At 42.0% G+C, this 13,828-nt stretch overlaps 1 protein-coding gene across 1 annotated transcript; it reads left to right on the forward strand.

The window, feature by feature from the left end:
• The first annotated feature begins 2,103 nt into the window (after positions 1-2,103).
• On the forward strand, positions 2,104-13,407 carry LOC103778676 (DDB1- and CUL4-associated factor 4-like). Its single transcript, XM_008946275.1, is given in 13 exon segments — positions 2,104-2,137; positions 3,829-3,986; positions 5,363-5,442; positions 5,853-5,955; positions 6,914-7,057; positions 7,702-7,751; positions 9,043-9,122; positions 10,749-10,844; positions 10,956-11,053; positions 11,749-11,790; positions 11,793-11,936; positions 12,149-12,263; positions 13,214-13,407. Coding segments are annotated over 12 exon segments (1,197 nt in total). The 5' UTR covers positions 2,104-2,137; positions 3,829-3,935.
• The last annotated feature ends 421 nt before the right edge of the window (positions 13,408-13,828 follow it).

Below are 13,828 nucleotides of genomic sequence, written 5' to 3' on the forward strand. Positions count from 1 at the left end.
GGGGTTCGTTAGGGCCGGTAGAGCACGCGGGCGGCACCGAACCGCGCCGAATGCGGCCAGGCGCCCGTGGGGCTGCGCTGCATTGAGGTATGGTGCCTCTTGGCCTTGGAAGCGCTTCTTTATAAAAGTCACTGTTTTTCTTCACTGAGTCCTTGGTTTTGATTGCTAAGCCCCTGTGAAACACTTTGGAACTGGTTGAATCTTTTCAGTTCTGTTAAAAGACTGTATGTTGGACCGTTCCAGACAAGTAGCGTTGAAGTATGTGCATATGTTTGCTTTTTATAGGGAGCAATGAAGAGAAATTACTGGAGAAGCAAAGAAAAGCATGGATGGAGCAATCGCAGGCACAGCCACCGTCCCCATCGGTGCAGAAGACCTCATCACAATAATCACACTGAAAGGCAAGTGTATGCAGCTTGTGCTTAGCACAGGTTAAACTGTTAGATGTTATGCCTAATTAAATCTTCAGAATGGTGGCAATCTAGAACTGGGAGGGTTGCATCTAAAAAATCTAGTGGATGGTACTTCTGGTAGATCTGCCATCCCTAGTGGGAATGGAATTGCATTGATGTCTGGGAATTTTTCATATGTTCATAACTGTGTATTGATTTTAAGCTGAGATAGCCCAGAAATCCTTCATCAATATGCAGAGATTGTTCAGGAAAGAAAAATGTTTCAGTACTTTAGAAAAATGTTGAAGTGCTTCGTTCCACCTGACCACGTATTTTATGGCTCAGTCTCTTACTAGTGTGAAAGCTGTCATTAAAGGATCTTCCTGAAAGTTTGAAAGCAAGTAGTGTGGTAGCAATACCACATCTAGCAGATCAGGAAAATGAAACAGGGTCTCAGGAATAACCCACTGCCTTGAAAACTTATTCTTTTAGAAAGTGCATTTTAAATTTCAGAACTTATACTTACCTGTGTTTGAATTACTTCTATGGCTCTTTTTCTTCCCCATGTTCTTTCCTTAGTACCCTTTGCAAGAATAAGGGGCCAATCCTTTGCTTTATTGCTCTTAGCATTTTTTTTAAATGTATTTTTAGAGAAAGGGACACATACACCTATGCGAGTTGCCTCATGAGTTGCATTTGTGTAAGAAAAGTTAGAAATGCAAATAGGCCCCAATTCAGTAAATATACAATTAAAAGGATCTTATTAAAAAGCTTAAAACTGAAGTGCTTTGGTTTGGTATGGGGTGTTTTTCTTCCTGCAGATTGGTTCTGTTCTTTATTTTCCACGTTGTATAATCAAACAGTAACAGAGCTGGTATGAGGATTAGAATTTCTTTGTAATTTTGCTTCCAATAAATTATGACTCTTGCAAAGCGTCTTGGTCTAGAGCTTTTAGGAGTACACATAACAAGAGTTAAAAAGTGAGAGTGGTACAGGTGATTTAGAAAACATCCCCGTGGAATTTTACTCATCAGTGCTGAATGTGTCCATTTAAATTACTTCAAAACAAAGTAAAAACCATGTTGCAGTTACCCTGTCGACTGCAATGTTTGTTACAAAAGCAGAGACTTTCCCTGGAGTTCTAACTTGTGTTTATTTTGGATGTTTCTGAATCTCTTCAATGAAATTCTTGTCAATAAGAGAATGGCAAAATTATTTTGATTTGGCATCAATGTTTTACCCATGCTGTCTCTCACTTTATGCTGTGAAGACTTAGGTGCTTTCCAGGGTGGGCTCTTCTTTTAATCAAGGGATATGGTAAAAAGCACAGAATTAATCTTGCACTGAAAAGAGTTAAAGGCACGTGCAGAATCAGCAGCCACCTCTAATGTTTTAGCAAGTACTTAAGGCTTTCAGGATGTTGGTATCTCTAGTATTCTTGAAGTTTTTAAACATAATATTTTTACTGTTTTATTGTCATAGTTTAGTGTACGGTGACATGCACAGTGTGTTTATTGCAGCCCTGCAGAAGTGGCTCCATTAATGTCAGTAAGAAGATGCTTTCTAGAGTCTTTGTGGGAAAGATGTGTAGGACAATTTTGAGCCTCTCTTGAAGCAGTGTTTTGTTTTGTTTTGTTTTTTTTTAAGGCTGGAACAGGAGGAACCACAGACCCCAGTAAATGCAGGCCCCAGCAGCAGTGGAGATCCTTCTTCATCTAGTTCAACACAGAACTCTGCAGTACCAGGTGAGAGACCACATTTATGGGGCAGAAATCAGTGTTCATAAGCTGACTGTATGAAAATAGTATTAGCTGCATTAGTAATATGACGTGAGAGGAAGGGTGTAAACATTAAAATCTGTAGAGAAAAGTAACATCAGGTGATACAACAAAAGATGTGGCACATGAGAATCTAGAGAGCAGGGCCAACCGCATTTCTTGTGATTGAAACTTGTGTGCTTAGCCAGGCTGATACAAACAGGAAAAAAAAACCAACAGAATTCTCTGTCTCCCTTCAGAAACATTGCTTTGGGAAGAAAATTGACTTTGATTCTTTTCTCATAGGTGCTGAAGATGTTACAAAATAGATCTTTGAATAGAAACATTAAGTAAGCAAATAAGAGAGCATGTAAAAAAAAATTACAGCTTGCATCCAGTCTTTTAAAAGAGCTACTCCTTTAAAAGATATAACGCTCCACCACTCTGGGAGCAGAGGGAAATACTTGCTCTTTGTGCCCTTGGTGTGTTGTGTGGTCTGTAAGAAATACACTCTGGCTAAATGTTCATTATCAGGGAGTCGACTGGTGAAACCAGATGTGATGCAGTCGCAGAGCTGTTGAGGATGTCCCATTTGCATTCTGGTTTCCTGACTCATGAAGCAACCCTACCAAAAGCTAAGCCTGTGGGAACTTGTATTTCTCCACAACAGGAGAGTCCTGAAACACCACTGACTATAACCCCTTAACAAGAGACAAAGGCAGAGTTTAAAGAGACCGTTTTGTGTATCACCCTTTAGTGCTTAAGGGCTTGTGAGCACGTCAGGAAATGTATCCTGCAAAACAGTTAATGCTGTGTCACTTGATTCTGTATGCTGAATGCAGTGTGCTTTTGTAAACCTTACTGATTCATTCACTAACTTTATATTTTTGATGACCTGAATAAATCTTGGTCACTTGTTGCTTACCTGCAACCTAGAAGGTGATGACAAGGAGCTGAATTGTAAGCAGCAACAGAAGAGGTTACTTCAGTGCAATTTCTGGTAGTAGATGAAGCTTTAAATAGAAGCTCTGGAAATGAAGTGTCAACACTCACCTCTTCTGAATTCACCCATTTGTTTTGAAGCAAAATACCATTAGGAATCTGTCAAAAGAATTTTACCTGTCTCCTTGAATTTACCCGGGCAGTGAGGCACTAAAATTGGATGTTTCTATTGTGGCTCTTGGGAGCCTCTCTCTATTGTCCAAATGTACTCTTCATGGTATCAAAATCTCTCGTATGCATTGAAGGAAAAGCAGCTTGCTCTGGGGAGTGAATCACTTTACTTTGTTTGGGTGATACCTCATTGTTATTTTTTTTACTTTGTTTTGTTTTGAACTGCCCTACCCAATCCTTGAACCAGGTGTCCCCTCATGACTAACTCTATGAGGAAAGGTAATTTTTGTTCTGCAGCAAAACCTTCCCTCTCTGCTGCTCTGATCTGACTGAGTTGCATCTTGGTCAGTGGCAACATCCCTTCTGTACCTGTGTCACAGCACTGCATTTGGAAACCAAATAGTGGTGCTTTGCTTTAAGTGGCTGTCCTCTATTCCTAGTCTGTATGTCATGCTTGGGACCTGCTGGGAATGAGACATTTGACATTCCCAAGATGTGGGATGTCAAAGAGCAATAAACTCAGTTATCCATCTGATTTTGCCACTTTTCTGTTTTTTTTCCCCAAGAGCTGCCAGGATTTTACTATGACTCAGAAAAGAACCGCTACTTTCGCTTACTGCCTGGACATAACAACTACAACCCACTCACCAAGGAGAGCATTCAGTACAAGGCAATGGAATGCAAAAGACTGAAACTCTTAGAAGAGGAAGAAAAACAAAAGAAGGTACATTCTGAAAAAGATTGCAATTAGGCTTTATTGTGCTCTGGCGAGGACAGATAATAAGCTAAAACCTTTCAATTCTGACTGCGTACAGCTCCCTAAGCAGTCTGAGGGAATGGAAATTTCTTTTAGCTGAGAATTTATAGTCCTTGAAGCTTTTTGTTTGGCTGTTCCACAGAGGAATGAAAGCAAGTCTTTACAAACAAAAAACCTGTATAGAGACAGGGCCTGCACTCAGAATTGCAGATTGTCCACCAGTTATACTTGAGTCAGGACACTGGATGCCAGGTTTCAAATCCCTGCCTTGGATTGGCAAAGTGAGGTCTTAAAATTAAGTTTTCCACGTCTTAAATAAATCTCTTGTTCATTTTCTTAGACACTGAAGAAACAATACAGAACACCTGTTTCATGAAGAATTTTTTTTTCACAGTTAAAATCAAGATGGGTCTTAATGTTTATGCCTGGATGCTTTTTATCATACATTGTTAATCTGTAATCTGGGTAAAATACCCAAGAAGGATGTTTTGTAATTACCTGAAAGCTATGTCTTATAACTACAAATCACAGCTCACTTACATATGCAGTCATTTGGAGGAAGTGAGCAGTATTTTTCTCCTTAAAGAATGACTTTAACCAGCTGTTCAGCTCTTCAGTCTTCCCTGTGAAAGTTCTGAGGTGGAGATGGTGGTGGTGTTTTAGCTGTTTCCATGAGCAGTGTAGATTTCAAAAAGCTGCTGGCCATGTTACTGTGAACTGTGGATATAAGTCTCTTTTCAAAATCTGGCTATTGAATCAGAAATCTGAATCAGGCTCCCATAGAAGAACATTTTGGTTCTTAAATACTTTGAGCATTATGAAAAAGATTTCTTACTCCATAATTCTGCAAAGTATTCTATCCTTTGGTCTCCTCAGAAGAGTTCGTGTGACGTTTTAGCAAATGATGAATGGAGAAGCAGCTTAGTGCAGCAGTAAGGCTGCATAGCTAATAGCAGTCTTCTTCTGAGAGAAAACTTTGCTGTGTAATAAGAATTTAAGGTGTTACAGTGAAACCAAAAGGTGACTTCACACCTCAAGGTGGTACTGCTGACTATGTCAAGAGAAAACAATGGCTGTTGGATTGTTGGTTTGTTGGGATTTTTTATTTGAGTTTTTGTACTTAGAGAAGCACCCCACATCTCCAAGGAATATATTCTTGTCTACCTATTGTAGTAGGCCAAAGAAATGGTGCTGGAACATGTTTTATAGGTGTTCTGAAAAATGTAATGTATGTAGGCTAGAGGAAAAAGTTACATATCCCAAACATGCAAGACTCACAGAGGGGTTTGAATCATAAACAAGCAAATATGCAGGTCTGCTTTCATGTTGTTCTCTTCCAGAAGCCAGCGAGGGCTGGGCTGAACTCCTCTGTGCTGTTGCAGAAAAGGCAGCTGGGTTTGCTCAGCTCCACAAGCTACTGCAGGTACAATGATTTGATTTGTCTTCTGCTTGATTTGTCTTCTGTTTTTTGCCTTTGCTTCTGCTCTTACTGCAACTGCTCCTGGCAGGTTTTTTGCCTTTTTTTTTTTTTACTCTTTTTCTTAGGACAAAGAAGAATATATTACATAAATTTTTTTAAAAAAGGTTATCTTCTTTTATAATCAGATTACTAAAGTGATGAGCATTCAAATGAAGAAGAGGTATCCAATTTCAGATAAATGATAATTAAAATTAACTTTGTTGTTGTTGTGCTTTAGGAATACAGTACAGCTTTTCTTGGGATGAATGCTCTTCAACTGACATGACTTCATTCTTTTCATAGGCATTAAGTCCAGGCTTACCTGAATCTTCTGTCTTCCCCACCCATCCCCCTCCCCCACATTGCTTTTACAGGCTGGTCCATGAGCTAAAAGTGAACTGCATGCAGAGGAGGAAGATAGAAATTCACAGTCCAGATTCCTCAGTCGGTGGAACAGACAATTTTAAAATAATTGTGGTATGTTCTGAGAACTACTAAATCTTTAGGATAAAGGTATCCCATCTTCAATGAAAATTCAGGATCTTGTAATCAAATCCTGTACATCAAATTTTGCCTTCAAAGATGTGTTATTCCAGTCTGAAAATCCGTGCTTGGTAATTTTAAGCAGGTAGGAAGAGGCTGTTTCCTTCTGAGAAAGGAATATGATCAAAAGGTTGGATATAAAAGTGATTTTCTTTTTTTAAATTTCTTTTAAGCTGATCAATATACTTTCTTGAAAATAAACAGGACTTGAGTTAGCACAGGGCTGTGAGGGGGCATGGAGAGGATTGAGAGAAGGAAGAATACGAAAGAGAACTTGGAGAGTAGCAAAGTCTGTGATCCAGAGAATCTGTGTAAACATCAGTCATCATTTTGCATCTTGTGATCTGAAGGCCATTTCTACTGGTTTTGATTGTGCTGCAGGTGCAGGAAAGGTCTCGAGCAAATCTCTCTGTCATAGTCTAGGTAGAAGACTCTTGAGGGCCAGCTCCTGGCCTTGTAAACAGAGCACTGTATGGGTGGCTGAAGCTAGAAGGGAGTTAGAAACTTGGTGTCGTAGAGTTGAAATGTATCACCAGCCTTTGTTGTGATCCAGTAGCAGGAGAATTCCGTGTTCACTTTTGAGAAGGTGTAAATTTTTGGATTGAGTCCTCTACCAATATTCTGTGTTTACTACTCAGCTAGAGTAAATGTCTAGAATGGATATAACTGGAAGGAGTATTTATCGTTACTCAATGCCTAAACCCTTGTCTTACTTTTTGTGTGTGCGTGTAAAAAAAGTTGGCCGCTGTTTTTTGAAATGAGTTGAAAATGGGTGGTGTTGAAGGGATCAGAATGGATGTGGTGTTTCATTCTGGACCTGACCCTGCTCCCTCGAGCTGTCCTTTCCTGTGAAGGCTCCAGGAGGTGTGACCAGCAAGCTTTCGTTTTACAGGCAGATGTTGCTTGTGAACGGATATTCACTGTGAACGACGTCGAGCACGGAGGATGCAAATACGGTATCATCAACCTCAGCGGTCTGGGGAAGGAGGCCCTGGCTGTGGAGATGTATGACAACCTCTACTTCACAAACCGCAAGGTGCCGTCTGCTGCTCCTGCCTCCTTCCCTTGTGTGCTGGGCAGGCACGGGTGGAGAAGCATCAGGGTTGGGGAGGGGCTGGGAGGAGAGAGTGGAAGAATCTGGTGCTGTGAAGCTTGGATAAACACAGAATCACAGTAAGCTTGTCTCTGAAAGTCCTCGGTATCAGTGTTGGCTCAGGAATGTTATGCTAGGATGGGAATGGAAGACTGCGTAAAGTGACCAGCTGCCAGGGGCAGTGCTTACATCAGAGTTGCACTTGACCCTAGCTGATGACCAGAAACTACTAAGATTTGCATGCTTTCTTAAAAACAATTTTGGGAAAATGTGTTTATCCTTGGACATGGAGCATATTTAAAACAGGCTTTCCTAGCCTCTTCATGCTCAGATTCTTCTAAGGATGATCTCTTAAATAACAGGATGTGTTTGGTGCCTCAGTCCGTGTTTGGACAGACTTCTCAGTACTGCTGTCTCTGACACTGAAGAGTATAATGAGGCTAAAATGCTCATGTCCTATTAGTGGGCTATTTAGTGGGCTAAGGAGGTGTACCCAGTGCATAGTTTTATGTCATCTTTGCATGGAAATACCCTTTCATGAATTGAGTAAGGGATCACAAAAATCCTATGTCTTCTTGTGTCTGAAGGTGAATTCTGTGTGCTGGGCATCATTGACTCATCCAGATTCTCATGTTTTATATCCTTTTTTAAAAAAGCAAAATTTCAGCTCAGTTTTGACAAGCCTGCATCATGCTGCACAGAACAGCTAGCTTCCAGGAAGACCTCTTGGGTAGTTGCCCCAGAAATTGTTTTCTGGTACACGGAGAAGGTGTTAAAAATTGGTCAATCTTGGAGCTAGTGAGACAAATGTATGGTTCTGTTCCTGATATGTGCAGAATATTTCCAGTGTAATAGTAGGTGGAAGACCATGTTTCCTGCCCTGGAGACTTCTCACTTCATTAATAGTGTAGATGCCATGTTGAAAAAAATCCAGTGATTAGAAATCGGCTGAGGCAAACAAACTAAGGAGAGGCTTAAGACAGCAAACTTTCTCTTTGAAGTGGGCCTCTTTGAAAGTGAGTGGGTTGGTTTCTATTGTAACCATCTCCACACCTTGGCTGGAGGGAGAGGAGAATGGGAGCAATTCGTTGGCATCATGCTCTTCAGCTTTCAGAGCATGTTCTGCATATCTGTCTCAGAAGCAGAAGAAGGTTGATGAGGAAGGTAGAGGAAGCAGTATTGGACAGCACAGAGCCCAGAATTGAGGAAGGAAAGGGGATTGTAACCTGGGAGATGGCACGTAACAGGCTTGCTATTGAAGTGCCAAAAGAGAGAAAGTGATGTGGGAATGAATGCACATAATGGCTTCTGGGAAAAGCCAAACAATTCGGGGCTGATCCAGAAGGTGGCAGGAGTTCATCAGGCTTGCTCACAGCTGGTCAGCAGTTTGGTTTTATTTTGTCCTTTCCTCTAGTCATATCACAGATTTACCCCACTGAACTTGAAATGCAGCTTTCAAGTCCTATTTATACCTGGTACAATCTTTAGAAAGTATTTCAGTGTAATCTAGAGTGAGTCTTCTTTTCCTCATCAATGTGTGCTCCCCTTTTTCCACCTTCTCTCCATGAAAGACACATCTGTACTGATGCAGTGTCATCAGCATGTAAAGATGAGAAGAACGATCCGTGTAAGCTGTGCATTGGACTCTTTTTTTCTATCACTAGGAAGATGTCTTAGCATTCCTCTTGTCTTGTGTTTCTGGCAGTGAAAATACACAAGCAAGAATTGGAATCATTTTTAGCTCTTTCCTAGGAAAGAAATGGAAAGTCAAGACTTAGTTGTAAACTGTAAGACACATCAAAGGACTCAAAGGGAAAGTCTTGTGAGCTGTGGTTGTGTCAGAGCATCTTGCTTTTCCCAGCTAGAAATGTCAGGCAGCCTGTTCCATTCTAGGGAGAAATGTTTGTTTTCCTTAACTCCCGTGGCAAGCTGTGTCTCATGGGAATTGCAGAAACACCAGGCTGTGCCAGCCTGCTGCCAGCATCATTGTTCAGCAGCACGAACCCAGGTAGGGTGTTTTTATTGTTCTTTTCCCTCCAATTTTCCATAGCAATTGAGTATGAAAAGAGCACAAAAGGAAGGTTATTTCTGCGCTTTTCTTCAGTAACTGGTGAGACTGTTTTATTCTTGTAAAATTTAGAAAGTCTGAAACAGTTTAAGAAGTGAACAGGTGGAAGAACATACCTTAGGAATTCAGTAACAGGCAGCATTCAAAGCACTAGTTTATTTTTGGCTGCTGATGGTGCAGTACTTGACTTTGGCAGGAGAACACTTTGTTTGCAAAGTAAACATTTGTCATGAGTGGCTTGGCCTGTAATTACTACTCAAAAGCTGCACAGAGGTACTCACAGTTCCTTATAGAGTATCTGGAGTCATTGCAGAATCCCTTCTGGTAGTAGCTACTCAGGTATGCTCAGTGGATTAATCAAAGGTGGAAAGCTGGGAAATGTCTGAGCCCAAAGCTCCTTGTAGAAGCTCATCCTCAGTTGTATATAAGCATGATTGATTTGGAGAATCCTATGTCTTAAGTCTGATGGCTGTAGCTGCATTTTTATGTATTTATTCACTGTTCTTGGGGGCAGGACTTCATCAGTTGGTCTTTCTTGGTGTCAGAATTGTGCTTCCTCAAGTCACACAGTACAGTCCTCTAAGCTGGTTTCCCTTCAGACATGATCAGCTAAGTCTATACAGAGGAAATCTGTGATAGTTAAGAGTTATGGACTTTAAATTTTTAATGTCATGCTGTTTATGCAGCCATTTAAAAAAAAAAAAAAAAAACCACCAAGCTGCATAGAGTTAGCCTGAGCTTGTAGAGTCACTGAAGATGGATGGCTGCTAGGCCAGCATGCCCAATAGCTCTAGAATATTTTAGACCCTTCATCATAATCAGATGCCCTGAGTTCCACCAAAGTCCTCCTGTCTAGTATTACCTATTGACTGTTTTAGGTATTTCCAAGTTTCTTGACCAACTTCACTTTCATAAATTCTTGGTTTGAGAGAATCTTGCTAAGTAGATGTTAACAGCAAAGTAGAACTTAACCTTTGTAAAGTGATGTTTGAGACAAGTGGCCTGTGCTGCCTGACATATGTATGATCATGGTGGATGTGCCATAAGGAAGTGAAAACTCAGGACTTAAAATTTACGTCAATTAGTAGACTTTGTGCAGGAGCTACATGAGTTAGGGTCAAATCTAGGGTATAGTTATTTACTCAAACTTTTGTTGTTTGTTTGGTTTTAAATAGGCAGGCCAAGAACTTGGTTAGGCTTGGGCAATTCTGTAGCTTATAAAGTAAATGTTCTGTGTTTCTAGCCCACTTATCTTTGGGAAATGACTTACTGAGTGCTGTAGGGCAAGGTTTGTCTTTTTCCTGCCATGATGAGCTTGCTGACTGCTGAATAAATTTCACAGTCTCTCACAGTCATTTCTCTATGTAGACTTTAAGTCTTCAGTCTTCGTCTCACAGTCATGAAGTCCTGCTTTTGTCTCCTGTCTCTTGAGTAGCATAGGGACATTGAGTAATGTTTTCTCTGCTTCAGACTGAAATGTTAAAAGCATGGAAATCCAGAGAACCTTTCTGAGTTATCCTGTCCTAACACCTTATGGATGCTTCATGTGTTGCTCCTCTCTCCTAGGAGATCGGCCTGGAATGCTGTGCAGCTTCAAGATATCCACTGCCTGGTCCTGTGCTTGGTGCCTGAATCCCCAGGCAGACAACTGCTTCAGCACAGGTGCTCTGCAAGGGTAGCAACCCCTTCTGTCTCAGTGGGCAGCACTTCTTGCCTTAATCCCCTGGCTGCTACCCAAGTTACAGCTAAACAAACATAATCTGTCCTCCTTAGGCCTGACACGACGAGTTCTTGTGACCAATGTGGTGACAGGACATCGACAGACATTTGGGACCAGTAGCGATGTACTGGCACAACAGTTTGCCACACAGGTCAGAAGAGCCCTAGAGCATTTGTTTTTCCAGAGCACTGCCTCAGGGGTGGGCTTCTTGTTCTGCTTGTGGTGGGACTCCTCATGCTCTACCTGTGGCTGTGATTACAGCTACAGTTGGATGGCTGCTCCACAACAGAGCCAATGTGTCCTGATGCTTGCACACTATTCAGTAGCAACAAAAATGATGAACTGATGTCAGACTCTGTGGCAACAGGGGTAATTTTTGTTAATTATGCAGAGGTAAAAAGGAAATTAAGGCAGTACAAAGAGCACAGTAATAGCGTGTTGTAAAATTGGTTTGGTTTTGGCAAATGACCTTGTTTGGTTAATGCTCAGTGTATTGTCTCCATCAAGAAGGGGAAATCCTCTGCAAAATAGTAAGACTTGTTCACAAAGGTTTAGTGAGAAGGGTAAGATTGGAATATGAGAATTCCGGTTCCCGTTTTGCTGTCCCATTGAACTAAGTTCCCACTCACCTACCTGAACTCTGACAGCTGAGGTAGATCTTTGAGGGCTGAACGAGTCGCCTGAAAAATGTTGCAGTTGTAATAAACTGTTGTTCTTGCTGCCTGTTTTAAGAAAATAACTTGACTGCCGCACCAGAGAGCTCCAAGGCTCGAGGTGGGTCGTGCGTGTGAGGTGTGGGACCCCGCAGGGGTGAGGTAGAGCCCTTGTTCCTCGGGGTCCCTGCAGAGCCCGGTGCTGTTCAGCGGCTGCCGCTCGGGGGAGGGGATCGGGAGGGGTCCAGCATCGACGTGCGGCAGCGCAGCCGGCGGGGCCAGGGCTGGAAGGCGACGCGGCTCTTCCACGACTCGGCGGTGACGGCCCTCCGCCTCCTGCAGGGGGAGCACCACCTGCTGGCAGCAGATATGGCTGGACAGGTACGGGCTTCCTGTGTCCGGGGCGTCCTCTTCCTTCTGGGCGCTGGTGGGTGCTTGTCCCTGTCCCGCGGGCAATTCCTGCTCTTTGGGGCACGGTGTAGAATGGGGTGGTAGTTCCATATGTGGGTCCTCTTCCAGATCCGCTTACTCCTCAACAGTCTCATGCTGTCCACTTAATATATCCTCTTTCAAACAATTATTTCACCTTGCAGATAAAACTGTGGGACCTGAGAACAGTGAAGTGTGTGAAACAGTATAAAGGTCACCACAATGAGTATGCCATTCTCCCTGTGCATGTGAATGAGGAGGAAGGACTTCTTACAGCAGGTGAGTTGAGCTTTTCCCCTCCACTTGCCTGGCAGCGATTTTCTTATGCCCGAGGGTTGTTTCTTGGCTATAGCTCTTGGAAGCTGTAAAACTGTTAATTCTGTAAACTTCAGAAGATATGCAGCCTTAGACATACTGTAATATCCTATGAAAATTAAGAAATAATGATATGTATGCACACCTACTGCAATCTGTTGCATGTAGCTCTTGAAGGCTTTTTTTGCCGTGTCTTGCAAAAGTCCCATTATCCTTTCCACAGTAGAGCAGAAGACACTTGATCTTGAAATCCAGGGAAACATGTAAACAGGAGACTTGGTAACTTCATATAGAGACTGAAGACTGTGTGTATGTTAATTGGGTGCTTAAGTGGGCAGCTTAAGTTAATTTAAGCTTAAGTGGGCAGTGGTGATGGGCTGAAGCACTGGCATGTAAGCACAACTTGTGAACTGTGTGTACCACTCAGGTTCAGTTTGGGTATACTTGGCTACAGCCTGAGATTACGGGGGTTTTAATTTATTTTATTTAGGATGGGGTGAGGAAAGGTAACAATAAGTGAAGCAGCACCCCTAGATCCTCACAGTACAGCCAAGTTTCACAACGTCACTAAGTGTAGTAATCTTCCCCCCCTTGGATTTGTCAATAAGTGACAGAATAATTTGACAGTGAGGTTTTTCTTTCCTTTTTTTTTGGTTTAGGAGCTTGAAAATGAGGAAAGTACTTTAAGTACTCATTTATCACACCTTTTATTGCCCAATAGGAAAATTTTTCTCACTTTTGCAGTATTTAGTGTCTGTTTTGTAAGGTATGGATAAGCACTTTGTCTCTAGCATGTGTAGAAACTGTCAGGGCTTTTTCCCAATAGATCTTCTGCTTCTGTGCTGATAATCTTTTAGAGCCATGTGAAGTGCTTTGTTGTGTAATGTTGCATTCTGGTGTCCTTGCCTTTCCAGTTGGTCAGGATTGCTACACCAGAATTTGGAGTCTCCAGGATGCCCACCTGCTTAGAACCATCCCTTCTCCCTACCCTGCCTCCAAAGATGCCATTCCCAGTGTGGTGTTTTCTTCAAGACTTGGGGGTAGCCGAGGAGTTCCTGGCTTACTCATGGCTGTCAAACAGGATCTCTACCACTTCTCCTATAACTGACACAACATTCTCCTCAGACTTGGTCTTCAAAGCTGCTAGCCAAAACATGACTTCAGAATTTTTGCACCAGTCACCATGCTGTTGAGTGACTGCGTGCTGCTGTTTCATCTGCTTCACCTGTGAAATTTTGAACCTCCTTCAGCAAATCTTGCTGTATACATCTCAGACATCTTGTAAATAAAAGCTGAGTGCTGATTCATTTCTTAGGCAACGTTCACCCTCTTTGAAATCTAGCTACAAACTTTGGAAAGCTGATGACTTTCAGTAAAGGACTGTCTCATGGCAGCTGAATTTGCTGTCAAATGGCTGTTCTAGTTTGGTCATACAGCCACTTAGCTGTGGTTACATGAGCAAGTGGGCTGGTACAACAGTGAGGATTAGCAAAGTAAAGTAGCTGGTGCTGAAGGTGTTCTGGAGATTT

The sequence above is a fragment of the Merops nubicus genome, unplaced genomic scaffold, assembly GCF_000691845.1.
Source record: "Merops nubicus isolate BGI_N331 unplaced genomic scaffold, ASM69184v1 scaffold47978, whole genome shotgun sequence".
In the NCBI taxonomy this organism is placed as follows: Eukaryota; Metazoa; Chordata; class Aves; order Coraciiformes; family Meropidae; genus Merops; species Merops nubicus.